We start from the raw sequence: 23,478 nt of genomic DNA on the forward strand, positions 1-23,478 counted from the left end.
GAGGAGGAGGGGAGGGCAGGTTCGGGACGGAGGAGGAGGCGGGGAGGACAGGTTTGGGGTGGTGGAGGAGGAAGAGGAGGGGAGGGCAGGTTCAGGGAGGAGGAGGGGAGGGGAGGGCAGGTTCGGGGGGAGGGCAGGTTCGGGGTGGAGGAGAGTGACAATGGATTAAGACAAAATTACTGATGAGGAAAGGCTTTGAACAGAGGACGTTTCACCGAGCGGCAGCACTGGGTTTGCTCTCCCACTCACCCTCCCTATGTCTGTCATTACATGATGTGTACTGGAGTATGTGTTAAAGTAGGCTGCTGATTTAGAATATTTTTTAAACAGCAAGAAACTCGTAACCCTCGTTGTGTGGAGGGAATTTGACATTCTTGTTCATAAAACACAGGAATAAAGAAGCCCCTGCAAAGTGTGCAGTGTTTTGATGGGACCAGACCTGCAGTGGTGCGAGCCTGAGAAGGGAAAAGCCTGCCCTAGCAGTGGTGCAGCATAGATTCACTGAACTTTTTGGTGGATGAGAGATTTTTTTCTGCCGGGGAGACTCAGTGAAACAGCCCGGTGCAGAAAGCACGAGTTAAGCTCCAGCGGAGTATTGTTCAGTTCTGCTCACACTCTGGGAGAGATGTGAAGCTCCTGTGGAGGATGTGGAAGGGATTTACTAGACTAGAGTGGTTCGAGGTGTGAGGAATTTTTGGCCACGGGTAGATTGGAGAAGCTGGGGTTGATATCCTTGAAGCAGCAAAGGTTGAGAGGAGACTTGGAGGTGTGGTCAGGTAGTGTAAGTATGGAGAAACTATTCTCATTGGTGGACAGTTCAAGGACCACGGGCACAGATTTAAAGTGATGAGCAACAGATACAAAGGGGGTATGAGGACAAGGACTTTTACACAGAGTGGGTACGTGTTCTGGAAGTCAGTTCCAGTAGAGAGGCTGGAAAGGTGGTCAGTTAGAACTTTAAAAAAGGTACCTGAGGGAAAATGACATGCAGGGCTCAGAGGGAAGTGCGGGTAAATGGGACAACCGGATCATGGTGCTGGGCTGGCACCAACTCACTGGCTTTCCTGCACCATAATGGTTCTGTGGTTCCAGAATTCTACCTGACCTCTTCCTCACTGAAGCCATTTAGATGTGTTAATCTGTGGCAGGATTAGGCCAGATTTTAGGATTTTTCTCTGCTGATGATACTTTGTGCCTCTCTCTGCCATCCAAATTACTTTTTTTAAATACCTCTTTACACATTCTGTTCTCCTTGAGGGTCTCTTCTATTTTCAGTACTCAGTAGCTGCCAAACCCTTGATACCCAGGGTTCCTGGACTTGCATTCCTCACCTTTCACCCTTACAGGAACACACTGACCCTGAACTTTCTGTTTCACAGTTCAAAGATTCCCGTTTGTTGGCTGTAGGTTTACCTGTAAGTGGCTGCTCCAGTCTGCTTCTGTCAGTGCTGCCTGATGATATTGTAGTTGATAGGTCCAGTGGTGAGGCCGCAGTTGGTCGCCCTGCTATAGGAAAGATGTCACTAAACTGGAAAGAGTTACCAGGATGTTACCAGGACTTGAGGGATTGAGTTATAGGGAGAGGTTGGACAGGCTAGGACTTTATTCCTTGGAGCTTAGGAGACTGAGAAGTGATCTTATAGAGGTGTGTAAAATCATGAGGGGCATTGATAGGGTGAATGCACTCAGTCTTTTTCCCCAGGGTTGGGGAACCAAGAACTAGAGGGGAGAGATTTAAGGTGAGAGGGGAAAGATTTAATAAAAACCCAAAGGGCAGTTTTTACAGCCAGAGGGTGGTGAATATCTGGAACGAGCTGCCAGAGGAAGTGGTTGAGGCAGGTGTAATAACAACCTTTAAAAGTTGGACAGGTTCACGTATTGGAAAGATTTAGAAGGTTATAGGCCAAACAAAGGCAAATGGGACTAGCTTGGATGGGACATCTTGGTCAACATGGACCAGTTGGGCCGAAGGGCCTGTTCACGACTATTTGCGGACGACCCTATGCTTTCCATAATCACCTTGAATCTTACCAACTGGTCATTATCTCCCACAGATACTGACCAATTGCTCATCTTCATCCCCTCAGGTTAGGTCCTTTACTGCCCCTTCTCCAGTAGGACTATCTACATACTGGCTCAAAATCTCTCTTGGAATGCACTTTAAAAATTATGTCTCCTCTAATCCTTTCACATGAAGGCATCCCAGTTAACATTCGGTAAGTTGAAATCCCTTACCACTCCTTCACCTCAGTGTGATTTGCCTCAACCTCCTACTGACAGATGGGAGACCATCAGTGTAATCCCAGCAAAGTGATCTCATTTCTTTATATTTCTCAGGCCTACCCACATGGCCTGAGCTGAAGACCCTGCTGGACATGCAGCCTTGTTACTGCAGTGATGGTCTCCTTAATGAATATTACACGTCCCCACCTCTAATACTTCCTCCACTGTCATGGCTGGGATGTGGGACATGTATCCTAGGCAGTTGCTCGTTTAGTCTTTGGGATTGCTCTCTCAACTTAGGCACCAATTCTCAAACATTAGTAAGGAAAAGTTAACAGGTTTATTTGGTTGTGTGACCTTTTGTAATGTTAGAATCCAGTGTTTGGGTCCATCTGGATGGTCTATCAGGCCTTATTCTTAATGTATTATGTTGTATTGGTTTAGTCCTACTGAATGGCTTGCCAGGCCTTTCAGGGGTCAATCAAAGGTCACCTGCGCTGTTGTGTGTCTGGAGTCACATCCAGGGCAGGGGATATTTTGTTACCTGAAGGGGAAAGGAGCCCCAGCCTGTTCAGCCTTTCTTTACAGACATAATCCCTCACATCTGGTACCTTCCTTGTCGATCTTACATTTTGTTCAGAGGTTCTCTATCCATTTTATTAGATGGAACTGTGAGTGTAAAATACTTCAACAATTGGAAATTTTTTTAAAAAACACACTTTGCTGGAAACCTGAAATAAAATAAAACTCTGCAAAGGGAAACAGAGTTAACATTTAAAATCCAAGACCCTTCAAGTTTGTCGGTCCTGGAGATATGACGGTGAATTCAACAGAAAATGGAAATCAAAAAACTGCGTGTGCTGGGAATTCCTGGAAAAGAAGTGGTCTCAGACCTGAAACATTAACTCTGGTTCTCTCTCCACCTGCTGAGTGTTTCCAGCATTTTCTGTTTTTATTTTAGTACTTCAGCAAAAATAACCTAACCAGTTCCATATAAGTTTTATCTCATTTCAATTCTTTTCAATTCCACCTTCCTTGATGTGAAACCCAAGTGCTCGGTTTGCCCTTTCTTTGTGGCTTTGTTATTTCACATGGAGTTGCCACAGGGATTTCCCCACCTAACCCAGCATTGAGAGAAGTGGGGGACGCTTGAATGGTGTTAGGACAAATACCAGATGAGAAAATGCAAGACCTGCAAAGATGATGCAGAACAGAGAGGTTATATCTGCAAAGAGGGGATAAATAAGCTGGGGTTCCTTTCTCCTTTATATGAAATATGCCTCCCATTCCCAGCCTGGCCTGTACGCAGCTTGAGAGCTGAACTCTTTCTCTGTACTCTGGTTATGGACTTGTAATACAGAGTGCAGGGAGCAGCATCTCCGCTCACTTTGATCATGGAATGTGACCACAGTTAAAGGTAACGTGCAAATTAATGTTTCCTTTTTTTTCTGCAGGTTCTACTCAGCTTGTGTTGTTCTTGGATTGCAGTTTCTCCATGACAACATGATCGTGTACAGGTCAGATGGTTTTTATGCTCCAGCTCACAAACAAGTTTGAGGCTCAGTTTAATCCTAATAGCATGGACACTGCTTGATTTTTAGAGAAATTTGCTTCCAATTTTACAGAATTAAAACCTGTGAATAAAAATGCCAGTAATTGTGTGGATTCAAAATTGGCCAAGGGACATAAAGCAGAGTTATGGTAAATGGCCTCCTTTCATACCGAGGGGGGTATATGGTGGGATTCCACAAGGATTAATGATGTGTATTAAGTGCACTTGAGACTACAGGGGACAGTTCCAAAATTACAGATAACACAAAACCAGTCAGTGAAGATGATGATGATAGATTTCAAGAGGATATTGGATAATGTGATGGAATGGGCAGCGTGCAGCCCCTGAAATTCAGATTAAATCATGGAACCTCAAGGTAACAATCTGTGCATCATTACCTCAACCACCCTTAACTTGGTGTGGAGTTGAACAGAGTTTTGATTCTCGGATTACCTGTACTGGACTGTACCTGTGCTGTAATGGGGTGGAGCCATCTGAGCACAGGCGTAGACTCATACAGCACAGAAACAGGTCCTCTGGCCCACCACATCTATCCCAACCATCCAGAACCCATCTGTACTAACCCCATTTACCAGCGCGTGGTCTATAGACAATGCCTTGGCCATTCACATTCTTGACTACATAATTTTCAAGTCTGTGAGAGTGTCTGCCTCCAACACCCACCCCAGTAGTGTGCTTGAGATTCCAACCACTCATTGCAATTTTGAAGCTGTCCCTTGCAGACCCAAGTCCAGTTAATACACTTAAAAAATAACAATAATCTCCTCAAAACCTCTTATCCCTTATCCTAAAGCTTTTCCCTTTCATTCTAGATGACTCTACTATTGAGAAAGGTGTCCTATTTATCCCATTATGGCCCTCACAATTTTGTACTCCTCTATCCTGTCCCCATCAGCCTCTTTCACTCCAAAGAAAAGAAACCCAGGCTATCCAACCTCTCCTCATAATGAGATACTCCATCTCAGACAACGTCCTCGTGAATCTCCTCCGCACCCTCTCCAGTGCAATCACGTCCTTCCTACAGTGTGGTGACCAGAAACACACACAGCACTCATGTTTTAAACACATAGTTATGGCTTAACCAACAGACCACAGTACATAGAACAATACGCACAGGAACAGGCCCTTTGGCCCACAATGTCATGCCGAACTAATTAAACCAATGACTCCTAATTAATCTAATCCCTCTTCCCCCCATGTTGACCATATCCCTCCCCTCTCCGCATATTCATGTACCTATCTAAGAATCTCTTAAACACCCCTATGCTATCTGCCTCCACCACCCCGGCAGAGCATTCCAAGCACCCACCACTCCTTTGTACTTGCCCCTTCTCAAGTAAAATGCATGCCCTCTAGTACAAGACATTTCAATACAGGGAAAAGATACCAGCTGTCTACTCCATCTCTGCCTCACATAATTTTATAAACTCTTATCAAATCTCCCCTCAGCCTCCACCACTCCAGAGAAAACATCCCCGGCTTGTCCCACCTCTCCTCCTAGCACATGACAAACCAGGCAGCATCCTGGTAAACCTCCTGTTATTTTGAGTTCTGCCCACATAGGGTCAGTTGATGAGCCCTTCAGTTCTTCCCCTCTAAATGCAGCTGTGATATTGTCACTGACTAGTAATGCAATCCCTCCCCCTCTTTCACCTCCCTCCCTGTCTCTTCTCAAACATCAAAACCCTGGAACATTAACCATCCAGTCCTGTCCCTCTCTCTGTAACAGCCACAACATCATAGTTCCATCTACTGATCCATGTTCTAAGTTCATTGCTCTTACTTTTAATACTCCTTGCATTGAAATAAACACATCTTATTGATCTGTCGTGTTGTTTATACCCCTGGCTCCTACCTATCGTTTCTTACAGTATTACTGTTCACGACATCTGACTTAGCTTCACCCCCTCCATTCTGTGACTGGGTGCTCTGGTTTCTATCCCCCTGCCAACCTAAACCCTCTGGGTAGCAGCAGCAAACCTCCCGGCCAGGATATTGGTTCCCCTCCAGTTAAGGTGCAACCTGTCCCTCTTGTACAGGTCACCCCTGCCCCAGAGGAGGTCCCAATGATCCGGAAACCTAAGACCCTGCCCCCTGCTCCTCAGCTGCACATTCATCTGCTGCCTCTTAAACATTGCTATTGTATCTGCCTCCACCACCCTCCCTGCAGCCTGTTCCAAGCACCCACCGCTCTCTGTGTAAAAACAAAACCTGCTTCATAACTCTTTTTTAAACTTTTCCCTCTCACCGTAAAGCACCGATATCTCATATTTGACATTTCCACCCTGAGAGAAAGACTCTGTCAACCCTGTCTATGTCTCTCATAATTTTGTATCCTTCTGTCAGGTTGCCTCTCAGCCTCCGACACTCCAGATAGAATGATCCAAGCTCGTCCAATGTCTCCTTATGTTATATCAAACTGTACCACAGCCTCCCTGTGCCCCAGCTGATGAGGGCACCATCCTGAATGCCACCTTCATCACCTTACCTATCTCTTTGGACTTGGTATACCTAGATTCCTTTGATCCTTAATACTCGCTAGGGCCCGAGCGTTCATTGTGTACATCCTATGAAAACGCATCACTTGTTATCTTCACCATCTTGTTGGTCCTCCCCTGATGTACCACTTCACGCTTATCAGGATTAAATTCCACCTGCCGTCGCTCCGTCCATCTGACCAACTGAACAACATCAATCCACGACTATAATCCTCTTTCAACAACACCACAGATGTTTGTGATTTACTGATGATCTAGTAAGTTGAACAATAAAGCTGTAAATGGAGCTTAAACAAAACAATTGTGAGAGTACGAGAGGAGGGGAACCATTCAGCTCTGTGGAACATTGTAGAATTAGAGCAATGTTATAGGAAGGAAAGTGTCAAAGTTATATCAAAGAAATAATGTTAAACAGTTAAAATTAAAGACATTGTATATGATGCATGAAGATCCCTAACATTAGATGAACTAATGGCATTACTACATTTGGATGAGTCTAATCTAACGCCTGTCACAGTGACGGATCCATGGTGATCTGGGTTGGGAATTAGATATCCCAAAGGGCATCACTTAGAATGAAGGAGGTGTGGTAGTGCTGATAAAAGGGAGGAATGTGGTGCAGCAGAAGGGTGTGATCTTGGCCAGTAAAACAGGAACTAGAATTAGTCAGTAATTGTTGTCACTCCAGAGGGACAGATAAAGACCACAACCACTATCGACTGCAGGACATAGCCCTTCTACGTCAACTCTGCAATAACAGTTCTTGGACAGCAAATGACTGGAGAAATAAGAAAAGTTTGCAGCGAAGGAGTAATGGTTGGGATATTTAATGTTCTAAATGAAGGAGATCGAATTGGCTAAAATAGAAAATGCTGAAATGCAGATAATCAGCAATGGCTGTGGAGAGGAAAACTGAGTTAATGCTTCAGGTTGGTCACCTTTCATTGGAAGCACACTGACTGGAATAGTTGACTCTGTTTCCCTCTCACGCTAAGTAATTCAGATTCCCAACATCTGGAGCTTATTTGTTTTTCAAACTGGCAAAGCTAAACACAGCTCGTCTGGTCAGCATGGATCAGTTGGGCCTAGCGCGAGTTCAGGGAATGCATTCAGTTCAGTTTCCCTTGAATGTTTCGGCCATGAAGAGAGGCTGGTTTTGTTTTCCCTGGAGCAGAGCGAGCTAAGGGGGACCTGAATGAGGTGAACCAGATGAGGAGCATAGATAGAGTCAATGATGAGAACTTATTCCTCTTAACACAGTGTCCAGAACCAGAAGGCAAAGGTTTAAGGTAGGAGATGGAGTGGATCTGAGAAAGAATTTTTTCACCCAGAGGGAGGCTAAATCTGGAATGCACAACCTGAACATGTTCTGCAACATGTAGACCGTAAAACAATACAGCACAATACAGGTCCTTTGGCCACCACATTGTGCCAACTTTTAAACCACGCCTAAGACTATCTAACCCTTTCCTCCCACATATCCCTCTATTTTAAATTCCTCCATATGCTTATCTAACAATGTCTTGAACTTGACCAACGTATCAGCCTCCACCACCACCCCAGGCAGCGCATTCCATGCACCAACCATCATCTGGGTGAAATACCTCCCTCTGATATCTTCCTTGAACTTCCCACCCATTACCTTAAAGCCATGCCCTGTTGTATTGAGCATTGGTGCCTCGGGAAAGAGGCGCTGGCTGTCTATCCATTCCTCTTAATATTTTGTATACCTCTATCATGTCTCCCCTCATCCTCCTCCTCTCCAATGAGTAAAGCCCCAGCTCCCTTAGTCTCCCCTCATAATCCATACTCTCCAATCCAAGCAGCATCCTGGTAAATCCCCTCTACACCCTTTCCAATGCTTCCACATCCTTCCTATAATGAGGCGACCAGAACTGGATACAGTACTCTAAGTGTGACCTAACCAGAGTTTTTTTTTAGAGCTGCATCATTACCTTGCAGCTCTTAAACTCGATCCCACGACTTATGAAAGCTAACATCCCATGAGCTTTCTTAACTACCCTATCCACCTGTGAGGCAACTTTCAGTGATCTGTGGATATGAACCCCCAGATCCCTCTGCTCCTCCACACTCCCCAGAATCCTGCCATTAACCTTGTACTTCTCCTTGGAGTTTGTCCTTCCAAAGTGTACCACCTCACACTTCTCCGGATTGAACTCCATCTGCCACTTCTCAGCCCAGCTTTGCATCCTATCAATATCCCTCTGTAACTTCGACAGCCACAACACCACTGACCTTTGTGTCGTCTGCAAACTTGCTAACCCACCCTTCCACCCCCTCATCCGTCATTAATAAATATCACAAAAAGTAGAGGTCCCAGTACTGATCCTTGTGGGACACCACTAGTCACAGCCCTCCAATCTGAATGCATTCCCTCCACCACAACCCTCTGCTTTCTACAAGCAAGCCAATTCTGAATCCACACTGCCAAGCCTCCCTGGATCCCTTGGCCTCTGACCTTCTGAAGAAGCCTACCATGTGGAACCTTGTCAAACGCCTTACTAAAATCCATGTAGACCACATCTACTGTACTACCCTCATCAATCTTCCTGGTCACCTCCTCAAAGAACCCTATCAGGCTTGTGAGGCAAGATCTTCCCTTCACAAATCCATGCTGCCTGTCCCTAATCAGTCCATGATTCTCTGAATGCTCATAGATCCTATCTCTTAGAATCCTTTCCAATTAGCTTACCCACCACAGACGTAAGGTTCACTGGTCTGTAATTCCCTGGACTATCCCTACTACCTTTTTTGAATAAGGGGACAATATTCGCCACCCTCCAATCCTCCGGTACCATTCCCGTGGACAACGAGGACCCAAAGACCTTAGCCAATGGTTCAGCAATCTCCTCCCTCACCTCGCGAAGCAGCCTGGGGAATATTCCATTAGGCCCCGGGGACTTAACTGTCCTAATATTTTCTAACAACTCCAACACATCCTCTCTCTTGATATCTACATGCTCCAGAATATTAACCTTACCAACACTGTCCTCAGTGTCATCAAGACCCCTCTCCTTGGTGAATACTGAAGAGAAGTATTCATTGAGAACCTCACCCACTTCCACAGCTTCCAGGCACATCTTCCCACCTTTGTCTCTAATCGGACCTACCTTTAGTCTCGTCATCCTTCTGCTCTTCACATACGAGAAAAAAGCCTTGGGATTCTCCTTAACCCTACTCGCCAAAGCCTCTTCATGTCCCCTTCTTGCTCTCCTCCATCCCTTCTTAAGTTCCTTCCTTGCTACTCTATATTGTAGGAAGTACTTAGATGATCATTTGAGTGGGCATGGCATTGAAGGTTATGGGTGTCGTGCTGGAAAATGGGATTAAGACATGTACTTGATGGCCGGCGCAGACAGCGCCTTGTTTCTCTGCTGTATGGCTACATAACTCTGAGTACATCATGGAACCAACTCGTAAACAGACTGATTTCAGCCTTTTCTCGTGCCCACCTTGTAAGGGATCCTGATGGCGAAAAGCGATGGGGAACATTGTATTCAGTTTGCAAGTTTAGTCAGAAACTAAAATTTTAAACTTAATTAAAGTCAATTGCAGAGGTATATTGGGTGAATTTTGTAAGAAAGGGTGAAAATTAGATTAAAAGCTTTTGTCAGTTGATCATATCAATAGCTTCCTCAGCAAATGTACATTTGTTTGAAAACCTAAATAACAACATATGGTAAACTGCGATCCATCCATAGCTAACAAAGGATATTAAATTACTGGAGATTTATAATTTTGGCAAGAAAGCTCGAGGCTGAGAATTGGAAGAATTTTAGGAAGTAACAATGGAAATTCAAAAAACTGGTAAAGGGAAAAGATAAATGTTAAGTCAAGAAGAGTCTATTGTCATGTGCACAAGTACGGTGAGGTTCAGGTACAATGAAAAACTTGATGCAGCAGTATCACAGACACATGGCTACAGACAACACTCTGAATATAAACTGTACATAAATTATACCTAAAATAATACCATACAGTGTAAAAAAAAAGACTATGCAGATGTGAGCAAATTAGCAAGAAATGTAAAAACTAAAGTTCGTTAGACAAGTGTGCAAACAAAGTGGAAAATAAAAATAAATGTTGGTTCCTTGGTGACAAAGACCTGAGAAATGACGATGGGTAGTAAACAGCTGAGGCTTTATACAATCAGAAGTCTTCACTGAGGTGTGATACCATGGTGTTCACTGGACCATGGTGGTTACTTGATCCAGAGAAGTGAGTTTGGAGTATGGCAGTTGGAGAATTTAGTTTTGAATAACTTTATAGAAAAGAAATCTGGAATGAGCAATGGAAATCACCAAACTACTGGATTGTTGGAAATGCTCATCTGATGCACTCCTGCTTACCTGCTCTGGGCGATATGTGAGCTCAGAGCCACCAATGTGGAGTTTGGAGGAATGAGGTGTGTCGTTGAGACCTGGACATTTGTGGAGGAGACTGACAGATTCTCCAGCTGGAGAACCCAATAAAGGGGACAGGAGCTGACCATTTAGGTCAGAGCCTTATTTGGAGGCTATTTAAATGCATTGCCTTGGCCAATTGTATTTTCAGTAGCGCTGATTATTTTGCTTGTGTTATTGCTTAGTAGATTATTCCCAAATTATTGCCACTTGACATTAGACAGAAGTAATATGTCTGTTGTTTCTGCAGGGATCTGAAGCTGGACAATTTGCTTTTGGACACACAGGGTTTTGTGAAAATTGCTGATTTTGGACTCTGCAAGGAAGGTTGGTGTCACTTATGTTAATGCAGTGCGACCCCTCTCTTCAGACCTGGGTCAATATTCACCGTTTAGCACAGAGTTATTATGACACCATTATTTACACCTGTCAGTTTGGCCCGGTCAGTCCAGGTCGGTATGAATCCTATATTCAGACATGAATCACCACGGGTGTTCCCTCTGGAATCCTTTTTCTTGTTGGATAAGCATCAAGTTATTTGGAAGGACACTTTCTGAGTATTGAGTCTTCCCCCATCATGCACATCGGACCCTGGAATAATCAGCCTTGGTCATGACCTTGTTCCCGGAACAGTACAAATCCCTGAAATAAGGCATTTTCTGATTTTTGTTTTTTTGGTCTAAACAAGATATTGGAACTAAAATTATTCTTCTTAAAAGGCAGCATCAGTCGGATCTCTTTGTTATGATCTGGGTCAATTTAATTCTATTATTTAGTGTGGGGATTATGTACAATACTATAATGCTGACTAGGGTTGGTACAGTTCCTTTATTTAGTGCTGAGTAATTATGGACCTTTGTTCAGATCCAGGTCAGTCCGAGCTCTCAGAGCTCTCCCTTTCTTTATCCCAGCAAAGTGATCTGACCTTCTTTATATTTCTCAGGTCTACCCACATGGCCTCAGCTGAAGATCTTGCCACACATGCAGCCTTGTTACTGCAGTGATAGTCTCCTTAATGAATATGACAATGTCCCTGCCTCTTGTAGTTCCTCCCCTGTCATGGCTGGGGATCTGGGACAAGTATCCCAGGCATTGCTTGGTTAGTCTTTGGGATAGCTCTCTCAGCTTAGGGACCAATTCTTACACATTAGTAAGGAAAACTTAACAGGTTTATTTAGTTGTGTGACCTTTTGTAATGTTAGAATCCAGTGTTTAGGTCGATCTGGATGGTCTATCGGGCTTTATTCTTAATGTATTATGTTGTATGGTTTAGTCCTACTGAATGGCTTTCCAGGTTTCTCAGGGGCCACTCAAAGGTCATCAAAGGTGTGTCTGGAGTGACATCCAGAGGAGGGGAGGAAAGTCAGAGGGAATGGTGGTAACACGAGTAGATGAGGTGTTAAAGAAGGTGCACGGCATAATGCCCCAGCCGATGAAGGCAAGTGAGTTTAAATGTTGGCAGATCATATTGCAGCTGTGTAAAGCTTTGGTTCAGCTGCTGTGTGCAGTCCTGGTCACTGCATTATAAGATAAGATATCTTTATTAGTCACATGTATATCGAAACACACAGTGAAATGCACCTTTTTGCATAGTGTTCTGGGGGCAGCCCGCAAGTGTCGCCACACTTCTGGCGCCAACATAGCATGCCCACAACTTCCTAACCGGTACGTCTTTGTAATGTGGGAGGAAACCGGAGCACCCGGAGGAAACCCACGCAGACACACAGGGAGAACATACAAACTCCTTACAGACAGCAGCGGGAATTGAACCCGGGTTGCTGGCGCTGTAATAGCGTTACGCTAACCGCTACACTACTGTGGATGTGAGGGTGCAGAAGAGGTTCACCAGGATGCTGCCTGGATTGAAGGGTTTTAGTTATAAGGAGATGTTGGACAAACTTAGATTGTTTTCTCTGGAGCATCGGCAGCCGAGGGGAGACTTGACAGCGTATGTAAAATTATGAGAGGCATAGATAGAGTAGATGGTCAAAGTCTTTTTCACAAGGTGGAAATGTCGAATACTCGAGGGCAGAGCTTTTAAGTGAGAAGGGGGAGGTTTAAGGGAGATGTGCGGCATGAGTTTCTTTTACACAGAGAGTGGTGGGTGCCTGGAACGCACTGCCAGGGCTGGTGGTGGTGGCAAGTACAATAACAACTTTAAGAGGCATTTAGACAGGCTCATGAACAGGCCGGGAATGGCGGGATATGGACCACGTGCAGGCAGATGGGATTAGTCAAATTTGGCATCATGGTCGGCACAGACTTAGTGGGCCGAAGGGCCTGTTCCTGTTCTGTGTATGAATGTCTCTGATATGGTGGAGCTGAAGAGAAAATGGACAACAGCGAGGGATGGTGACTCCCGGTGGTGAAGAAGGCTAACACTCATCAGGCCAGGCAGCATCCACAGAGAGAGAACTAGAGCCAACAAACCAGGTTGGCAGCACCCTCGCACGAGAGTTCATTGATCTGAAACGTCAACAACTGCCCCCTCTCCAGAGATGCAGTCTGACCCACCAAGTGCACCGGCATTCCCTGCTCCCACACCATTCCTGCCCAGGTCTGACACAAACTGAAAAGGCTGGTTATCTGAAAGACTACAATGTCCTCGGGCAGAAGCTGTTCCTTGAGCTTCATTGAAACACGGTGGCTCAAAGACTGGGTGATCAGAACAGGAGTTGTCTGGCAAAGGAACGTTTCAGGCAACTGGAAGAAGTTTGCAAGGATGATCCAAGCTTTCAGGTGGGATGGTGAATTAAAGTGACAGGCAACTGGATACTTGAGGCTATCCTTATGGACTGCTCTCAGTTGCCTGTTACTTTAATTTGCCTTCCCACTCCCAGTCTGACCTTCCCGTCTTTGGCCTCTGACATTGTTGATCCCTTGAATTCAGCACTGGGTCAGTCCTCCTTAGTGACAATTAATTTTGTCCCTGATCATGGCTGTTTAAAATAACCCAACCGTCACCTTCCAGCTGACTGACTGGCTTTATCTTGTTGTTGAACGTGTCTGTAAGCTATATCACCGTCCTCTGTCACCGCTCCCCTACACAAGGAAAATCAGACCTCTGCTATGTTCATCCTCCTTCAACCCCATCTGTGCATCGCCTGACCTGGGAATATTTCTGCTGGAGAGCTGACAGTATTTTAACCACTGTCCTTTGGTTTTCATTCTAATCACAATTTCTCTGCCACCTCCTTTGTTATAACATTGATAGCATCATTTAGTGTAGGGATAGAAAGTCACCTTTTGTACAGCTGTGAAAGTTTTTCTAGAGTTTTGCTATGGTCCTAAACTACCTTCATTCTTCCTTTGACTACCCCTTTATAATTTTTTAAAAAAACAAACCACGTTAGAGTTCCCTTTTATACTACTTCCCGTCCTCATCGTTCCCCCCCCCCCCCCCCCCCCCCCCCGGCAGTCCTCGACCCCTCCACGGTCCACTTTCAATCCTCCACTTTCTCCCTTCTGCTTGATTCCGGCTCAGTTTTGAACTCTTCTATCTTCTATTGCACGTATTTTGAGTCTGAACCTGAACCAGCTCCTCCTCAAATTTCCCATTGCTTATAAACTGTTCTAATTGCCAGTCTGTTTTCATTCCCCTTGAAATGACTCCTCTTCCTGTTGAGTGTTGTCATCAACGATTGATCCTTCTCCCTTTCTGTAGACACTACCAAGTCGAGAATGAAATCAGGACGAGGGACTTAGGTTACTCTGAAAGGCTGGAGAAGTTGGAGTCATTCCCCTAAGAGCAATGAAGATTGTGAAATATACAAAATCATGTACTAAATCATGAGAATATAAAGTTAAATATACTGTGATGACCAGAACTGAACACAGTGCTGCAGCTGAGGTCTGACCAATGTTTTATAAAGTTGGAGCATAACCTCCCTGTTCTTGTATTCAGTGCCTCCACTAATGAGGCCAGTATCCCATCTGCCTTCTTAATCACTTGATCTGCCGATGCTGCCAGTGGGCTTGTAGTAAGTGTCGGTGGACAGTACATCTGCTGAGATGGAGACGGAGAGATCAAGAAAGGGGAGAGAGGTGTGGGAGATGGACCAAGTGAATTGAGACAGGAGTGGAAGTTGGTTGTGAAGTTGATGAAATTGACAAGTTCTGCACGGGTGCAGGAAGCAGCACCAATGCAGTCGTCGGAGTTGGGGAGGAAGAGTTGGGGAGTGGTGCCTGGGTAGGTTTGATTTAAAGATTTCTCTATGTAGCCAACAAAAGTGCTGTATTCATGCTGTATCTCTTTCTCTCTGCCTAATGAGACGGGCATAGCTGGGGCCTGAGCAAGTGCCCATGGCGACACCTTTGATTTGTAGGAAGTGGGTGGAATCAAAGGAGCAGTTGTTCGGGGTAAGAACAGGTTCTGCCAGGGGGAGGAGGCTGTCAGTAGAGGGGAACCGGTTGGGTCTATGTTGTATAAAAGAACGGAGAGACCTAAAGCCTTCCTGATGGGGATTGGAAGTGTCTAGGACTGGACGTCCATGGTAAAGATGAGGCAGTGGGGTCAGGGAATCATAAGTTGTTACAATGGTGGAGATGTCTTCCCCCCTCCCCCCCCCCCACCTCTTTATTTTGGCTATCTCCCCTCTGGGCTTCAGCAAACTTTTCCCATAGCAGCCCTGGAGATTTATCCACTGTCGAGACCAATGAGACATCTCCCGTCTGCAGCTTTTTATTGATGAACCTTTTCTTAATTCCATACAGGCTAATGACGTTTGGTATATTTCTGCTCCTCATGGTGAATTCTTCAATATGTTCGGTTTAAATTGTGCAACAGCAAAGGTTCAGAGCACCTGTTTTTTTCACTGTAGGCATGGGCTATGGAGAACGGACAAGCACTTTCTGTGGTACTCCTGAGTTCCTTGCTCCTGAGGTTCTGACAGACACATCCTACACACGGGCTGTAGATTGGTGGGGACTCGGTGTCCTTATCTATGAGATGTTGGTGGGAGAGGTGAGTGTTCAAGGTTGTTAGCACATGGAATAAATTAATAAAATTTTACATTTATGAGGGGAGTGAGGAAGTTACTTACTGAGCATCGTCCTGGCTAATGAATCTATTGCAGGTGTTTGTTCAGTACACCATTGGTACAGATGTCAACTGCACATAATCACATCGTGTTCCACAATCACAGTGCTGGGTGGGATAAGCTAAAGACAGATCAAGAGTGATTGATTAATACAGAACTATGGACCTCCACCCTTTGTACCCTTGGTACGGCATCTTCCCCCACTGAAAATACACGAGGCTGATTCAAGTTTCATGTGGAGTAGAGAAGGATGTGTGCGGTCAGCAGTAAATATCCTCAACCATGGTCAACTTCAAGAAGTGTGCACTAGACAAAGATTTATTGGTTTGCAAGTATCTTCCACTAGAGCTGTTGAGCTGATGATGTTTTCTGCAATTTCCGTTATCATGGATGTCAAATGTGGTTACAACCGGTTGCTCTCAGTGGTCGCACTTACTCAGTGGGTCCTGCCCGTTCCAAATGTGATACCGAATTCTCCTCCATCCCAACCCACTCTCACCTGTCTCACATCCAGTGCTAAGCTGTTCCAAGTAACTCTGCAAATTGCCTGCTCTTTGCATAGAAACAGTTTGGTTGGCTCTGTCAGCTACCTGTCATTCCTCAGTTTGGGTTTTCCCAGATAACATTCCAGCCTGGATCAAAATGTCCTGGATGCCAGTGAAGAGGTGGGAGAATAATGCCAGCGTAATGTTCCCCCGTGGAGCAGAGGACCCCAGGGAAGTAGTGGCCTGGTGGCTGGAGTCAGAAATAAGTCAAAGATGTCATTTCAGTCCAGGACCTTATTGCTTGAATTCATTAATGGAGTCTTCTCAGCCTGACCACCTTCATTTACTTCAGCAACCTCCTTGCGTAAAGTTAAGAAGTGGCCCAGTGAGAATTCCAGAGTTCTGCCTTGTCCAGTAAGGAATCACTGTACTAGCCAGGGTTTGGATTAAGTGGCATTTAAGTATCACCCAATTATTGAACAGTAACACTCTGGTAGAGCAATGCTACATGATTACGTACCGTTGACATCTGTAACCACAGTATAATGGACAGATGTCTGTTATAGATTCATTATTGAGAAAGATGGCAAGTACATAACTTGCTCATCACTAATTTCCCCAGTGTTCTGTTCTCCTTACGTTACGATCAGTTTCCCTCCCCACAACCACCCCGTCACTATATACCAGACCAATTACCTTACCAACCCACACATCCTTTAGGATGTGGGAGGACGCCAGAGTACCCGGGAAACTTGCCCAGTCACAGGAAGAATGTGCAAAGTCCCTGGGGAGAAGCTGGGTCATGGAGCTGTGAGGCCGCGGTTCCCCGCACTCCACCACTCTTCCAGGATGACAGACGCACGCCGTGCATTCATTCGGAGCTTCTACGTGTGTTCAGCCCCCATCCTCTCCTTTCTAAACCTCTTTCTCTTCTCAGAATTGCGGGATGTTTTCAGGTTCCCTTCATTTTATCGACTGGTAATTTTTTCATGCATCCTCTTCGCTTTTCTACTTTCCATTTTAATTTCACTTCTGTATCTTCTGTCCTCGCTCAGGTTTTCTGTGGTGGGGGGGGCGTATCTGTCAGATTTGGGGTTTCTGTGGTGGTGGGGGATATCTGTCAGATTTGGGGTTTCTGTGGTGGTGGGGGTGGTATCTGTCAGATTTGGGGTTTCTGCGGTGGTGGGGGTGGGGTATCTGTCAGATTTACTGTTTTACCTTGCCCTGGAAAGGCATGGCCTGCTTAGGAACAGTCAGCACGGCTCTGTGTGGGGCGGGTCATGCCTTTCAAACTTGATTGAGTTTTTTGAGGAGGTGACAGAGCTGCTTGATGAGGGTAAGGCAGTGACCGTTATCTACATGGCATTCAGTAAGGCATTTGGCAAGGTCCCTGATGGTAGGTTGATTCAGAAGATAAAGATGCCTGGGATCCAGGGTGAATTGCGAGTTTGGATTCAGAACTGGCTTCCCCATAGAAGACAGAGAGTAGGGGTGGATGGCTGGAGGTCTGTGACCAGTGGTATTCTGCAAGGATCGGTGTTGGGACCTCTGTTGTGTGTGATGTATATCAATGATTTGGATGAAAATGTCGATGTGTGGGTTAACAAGTTTGCAGATGACGCCAAGATTCGTGGAGTTGTGAATGGTGTAAAGGACTATCGAAGAACACAGCAGATATAGATCAGTGGCAGAGAAGTGGCAGATGGAGTTTAATCCGAGCAAGTGTGAAGTGTTGCACTTTGGGAGGTCAAATGAAAGGAGAAAGTGTACAGTCAATGGTAGGCCCCTAAATAGCGTTGAGGGCCAGAGGGGTCTTGGGGTCCAGGTCCATAGTTCACTGAAAGTGGCTACACAAGTGAATATGGTGGTAGAGAAGACGTACGGCACGCTTGCCTTCATTGGTCGGGGCGTTGAGTACAAGAGTCAGGAAGTCATGCTGCAGCCACATAAAACTTTAGTCAGACCACAGTTGGAGGATTGTGTGCAGTTCTGGTCACCCCATTATAGGAAGGATGTGGGGAGGGTGCAGAGGATGTTCACCAGGATGCTGCCTGATTACAGGGTATGAGCTGTCTCCCTGGAGCGTCTGATGCTGAGGGGAGACCCGAGAGAAGTTTTAAACCTATGAGAGGCACAGTTTAGGGTGGACAGTCAGAATCTGTTCTCTAGGGTAGAAATATCTAACACCAGAGGACATGCTTTTAAGATTGGGGGTGGGGGGGGGAAGTTTAAAGGTGACATGAGAGGCAAGTTTTTTTTTTAACACAGTGAATGGTAGGTGCCTGGAGTGGGTCACGGGGGGTAGTGGTGGGAGAGGGCAGTTTGGTGGAGTTTAAGAGGCTTTTAGATAGATTCATGAATATGAAGGGAATGGCGGGATGTGGATGATACACAGGAGGAGGACACAGTATAAATTGGCATCAAGATTGGCACAACATGGTGGGCGAATGGCCTGTCCAGTGCTATACTGTTCTGGGTATCTGGGCCTCTGGAATTGGAAGGTCCCTTTTTTACTGTAACTGCTGTACATTTGTCCTGAGTCTTCACTTCCTCCTCCCTGAATGCCGCCGGCTGCTCCGAACAGTTTATTTTTGGGAAGCTTTTCCAATTTAGACTTTGGCTAAATCAATATTTACCCTGGTAAAAACCGAAAATGCTGGAAATACTCAGCAGGTCAGGTGACACGTCAGAGCGAGAAATGGTCAACAATTTTTGACGAGCTTTCATCAAAACTGTGAAAAGTTGGAAATTAAAATAGTTTTGAAGAGCAGGGAAGGTGGGAATGGGTAAAACAAAAAGATTGCCTGTGGTGGGGTGGAGATGATGCGTCCGTTTGACCGCTCCCTCTCACGCACTCCATCTCAAAACCGTGCTGGTCTGTGATTCCACTTCATCTTTTGCACATTGGTGTTCAACTAAAGACTTTTCATGGAGTCACAGAGAGAGAAACAGCAGGAAAACAGGCCCTTTGGCCCATCGACTCTGCACCAGCCATCAACCACCCATCTACACCTAGTCCACACTAGTCCCATTTTATTCTCCCCACATTCCCATCAACTTCCCCTCAATTCTCCCACTGCCCCACACACCAGAGGCAATTCACAGCAGCCAATTAACCTATCAAACTGCATGTCTTTGGGATGTGGGAGGAAACCAGAGCTCCCGGAGGAAACCCACACCACAGAAAAACATGCAAATTCCACACAAACTGCACCCAAGGGCAGGATTGAACATCTGGTACTGTGAGGCAGTGGCTCTGTTATTTGTGCTCTTTTCAAGCTTCAAAGACTGCAGACTTCACCAGTTTTTGAGTTTTAATCCTCTCTCCCCAGTGTCCCACCCACTGCTGTATTTTCACTGGGCCTCTGATCTTCAACTTTCTGATCATTCATTGCGTTATCTCCCCAACTCAATGAACTCAGGGCGTGACAACACATTGAGCTCTTCTTTTGCCACCCTTACCTTGGTGCTATCTTTGGCCAGAAGTTAGTCCAGAACAACACTTCATCTTCCACCGGCCACATTGCAGCCTATCAAATTAACTTTAGAACCATATCCACCTGCCGTTCTCTTCCCCCCTCTCTGTGTACAGTCTGACGCTGGGCATGTCCGGTTTACCAGAACCACATCAGTGACAAATTACGCATCGTAGTGTCTGATCCCACCTTCCCTCTGTCAGAGAAATACCCTCTGGCCCACCCTTCGCCCTCTCCTACCTTTACTGCTACCCAGTCTAACATTTCTCCCTTTCTCCGGTCTGATAAAACATTAACTGTTTTCCTCTCCACAGATGCTGCCTGACCTGCTGAGTTTTTCCAGCATTTTTCATTTTCTGTTTTTATATCATGTTGGTTCAGTTTTCCTTACCCAACTAGTCTAGCCTGCTGGGCAGATCCCAGCACTTTACCATAAACGACACATTGCACACACCGGGATGCTGGATGTGCTGGTAACTGCTGCCATTTCGATAGGTTCTCCCACAGACGCTACCTTTGTTCCACACGTCCCTCTCCATCTTCTCTCTTTCCCACGTCTGATGAAGATCTCGAAGGTTTCTTTTCCCATAGATGCTGCCGGCCCTGCTGAGTTTTTCCAGCACTTTCTGATTTTCTTTCTGCTTCCAGTCAGGATTCCATTCCATTCTCAGTTTCTACAGATCTATTGTAACGTCTGATTATTGGTCTTCCGCATTGAGGTGTCTTTCTCTTTCCTTAACCCTGCTTTCCAGTTTACCATAGTTGACAGGACTCCCAACCATGTTTGCCTCGCTCTCTCTCCCCCACCCAGAGCAAGGATGGGATTCTCTCTGTCCTGACCTTCCCACCCCACCGTCCAGGGACCCAAGGACACACCTTCCAGCTGAAGCAGCAATCCTCTTCCACTTCTCCCAGTTTAATGTTTTGCACGGAGCTCATAATGTGAGCTCTTTTTATTGGAGCAACCAAAAACTGAATGGGTGACTGCTTTGGAGGAAACTCGGTTCATTCGGCAGGCGTGACCTTGACCTCTCAGCTGTCTGTCACTTCTCCGTCCCACTCCCACTCCGACCTGCTGTACTTTGACCTTCTCGAGGCTCAACATTGATTTCAAAATTGTGGATAACTGATTTTCCAGTTAATGCGAACGGGACAGTTCTAACGTAAGGTCATCACCCTGTAACGTTAACTCCATCCCTCTGTCACTGAGTCGGTGTGAGCTGTTGGAGGTCTCCAACATTCTCGTTTCGTATTTCCAGCATCTGCATTGTTATGTAGATCACTGATCCAGCACTGTTTTATTTACCTTTTCCCTCTCCTCTGCTGTCATTTCCTTCCACCTGCACCTCCTCCAGACAGGTACAGTCATTACAGAAACAGGCCCTTTGGCCCATCTTGTCCATGCTGACCACTGCACCTAACTACACTAATCCCATTTACTGGACTTGGTCCATTGCTTTCTATGTGATGCCGATTCAGGTGCTCATCTGGATACTCAACTGTTGTGAGAGTCTCTGCCTGCACCTCCACCACCCCCTCAGGCAGCGTGTTCCAGATTCCATCCACCCTCTGGGTGAAAGAGTTCTTCCTCAGCTCCCCTCTAAACTCTTCCCCTACTTTTAGATACCTCTGCTAAGGGGGAAAGTTTTGTACCATCTCCCCTATCTATGTGCCTCTTCATTTTATATCCCTCCATCTGGTCCTTCCTCATAATGACAATGTTCCCTCCCAGGCAACGTGCGGCTGAATCTCTGCACCCTCTCCGGTACAACAGCTTCCCACAGTGTGGTGAACAGAACCGTGCACAGTGCTCCAGCTGTGGCCTGTAAAGTTGTACCATAACTTTCCTGCTCTTATGTTCTGTGTCCTGGCTAATGAAGTCAAGTATCCTGTGTGCCTTCATTGCCATCTCGGGCATGCTTGGATTTGTACCTCTGCCCTACCCTTGGTAGTCTTCACAGTGCATCACCGTGTACTCGTCAGCATTAAGCTGTATGTGTTGTTGCTCACCCCATCTTACCGACTGTAACCTACAGATAGCCAACTCACTACCAGCAATACTACAGACTTTCTGTGTCATCTGCAAGCTTACAAATCATACCTGCCACATTTATGTCCAGATCTTTGATGAGTATAGCAGTGAATGTCCAGGCACCAACCCCTCTGGTGCACACTGGTCACAAGCTTCCATCCCTCCACCTACACACCCTGCCTCTGATCAGAACCGGCCAACGCAAGGGCGTCAGCCTGTAGCATTAACTCCATTGTTTTCTGTCCTTTGCTGCCTGACCTGTTGGGTATTTCCAGCATCTGCTTTGTTTTGTACATCACAGATACAACATTTATTTTGTACCTTTTCTCTCTGCTCTGCACTCATCTCGCTCTGTGTGCACCTCCCCCTTCACTCGCCCAACACTATCTGTGACAGCGAGATCTCTGCTTTCCCTTCATTCTCCCCAGCCTTTCCCCTTCTTTGCACCCTAAAATATATTTGTTTTCTAACATTAACAGTTCTCATAAAAGCTCATTGATCTGAAACATTAACTGGTCCTCTATCTACCGAATCTGATTGAGTTCTGAGTACTTCCAGCAGTCAGGTTTTAATTTCAGATTTCAAAGGGATGTTAGTGTCGGGGCGGCCGGGCTGTCCCCAGTCGATCCCATTCATCAAAGGGACAGAGCCTGGCTTTATAAAGTTGGTTCCTTGGGGTGCCAGAAACTTGCCGACTGCTCGGCTTGTGTTGAATTGTGTGTCATCATCTGGTTTCTCCCATGACTGGGGCAGTAGATGCCGATGTCTAACGTCACTGGGCGATTACAGTTCGGTCTTTTGTCAAATCCCATACTGGCACAACGGCAAATCAAAAGGTGGGTCATGTTTGGCGAATCAAAAGATGGCCCGTGTTTGCACTCCACTGATGGATGTCAGCCACCATGTAGGTCACGTGATTAGGTTATTGTACAAAGGAGCAGCTGGTTGCCGTCAGTGGGCCTAAAGATGGATAAATCCATGGGGCCCAGTGAGATGATGTATCCCAAGCTACTGAAGGGGAGGCAAGGGGCTCCGATGGAGACATTTAGACATTTGTTGACCACAGGTGAAGTGTCAGATGGTAAAGCACAGCAAATGTGCTAACTTTATTCAAGATAATTCGGGTAATTGCAGGCCGGTGAGACTAACATCAAGGCAAGTTGGCAATTTGATCAAAAATTGGTTTGTTAATAGAGGACAGAAGGTGATGGTGGTGGGTTGTTCTGTGAAACCACGGGGATCACCGCTGGGCTCCTTGCAGTTTGTTAGAGACATTAACGACAGAGTAGCGTGATTTGCAGATCACACAAAAATTTGTGTTGTTGTTAAAAGTGAGAAGGGTGGTCAGAGACCACGGCAGGGTGCAGGTTGGTAGGGTGGACAAAGCCGTGTCAGAGACCACAGCAGGGTGCAGGTTGGTAGGGTGGACAAAGCCGTGTCAGATACTGTAACCCTGCGGCGTGAACTGATGTGTTGTGGGAGGTCGAGTAAGGCTAGGACTGAAACAGAGCAGTGGGGAGCACTGAGGGACAGAGGATCCCTGAAGGTGGCAGCTTGGGTAGGTAAAGTATTAGGAAAGCTTACGGAATACTCCATTAGCCAAGATAAAGGATATAAGAGCAGGAAGGTTATGAAACAACTTTACAAAACATTGTTTAGGTCACACCTGGAGGACTGTGTGCAGCTCTGGTCTCCACACCACATGAAGGATGTGACTGCACTGCAGAG

The 23,478-nt window shown here is 45.9% G+C and overlaps 1 protein-coding gene across 1 annotated transcript in view; it reads left to right on the forward strand.

Moving 5' to 3' along the window:
• The window catches only part of pkn1a (protein kinase N1a), a 176,893-nt gene that overhangs the window by 130,461 nt on the left and 22,954 nt on the right, over window positions 1-23,478 (forward strand). The window contains exons 17-19 of the mRNA XM_052042083.1: window positions 3,678-3,740; window positions 10,969-11,045; window positions 15,539-15,681. Coding sequence (XP_051898043.1) covers window positions 3,678-3,740; window positions 10,969-11,045; window positions 15,539-15,681 — 283 coding nt within the window. The remainder of the gene's footprint in view (window positions 1-3,677; window positions 3,741-10,968; window positions 11,046-15,538; window positions 15,682-23,478) is intronic.

The sequence above is a fragment of the Pristis pectinata genome, chromosome 31 (assembly GCF_009764475.1).
Source record: "Pristis pectinata isolate sPriPec2 chromosome 31, sPriPec2.1.pri, whole genome shotgun sequence".
In the NCBI taxonomy this organism is placed as follows: Eukaryota; Metazoa; Chordata; class Chondrichthyes; order Rhinopristiformes; family Pristidae; genus Pristis; species Pristis pectinata.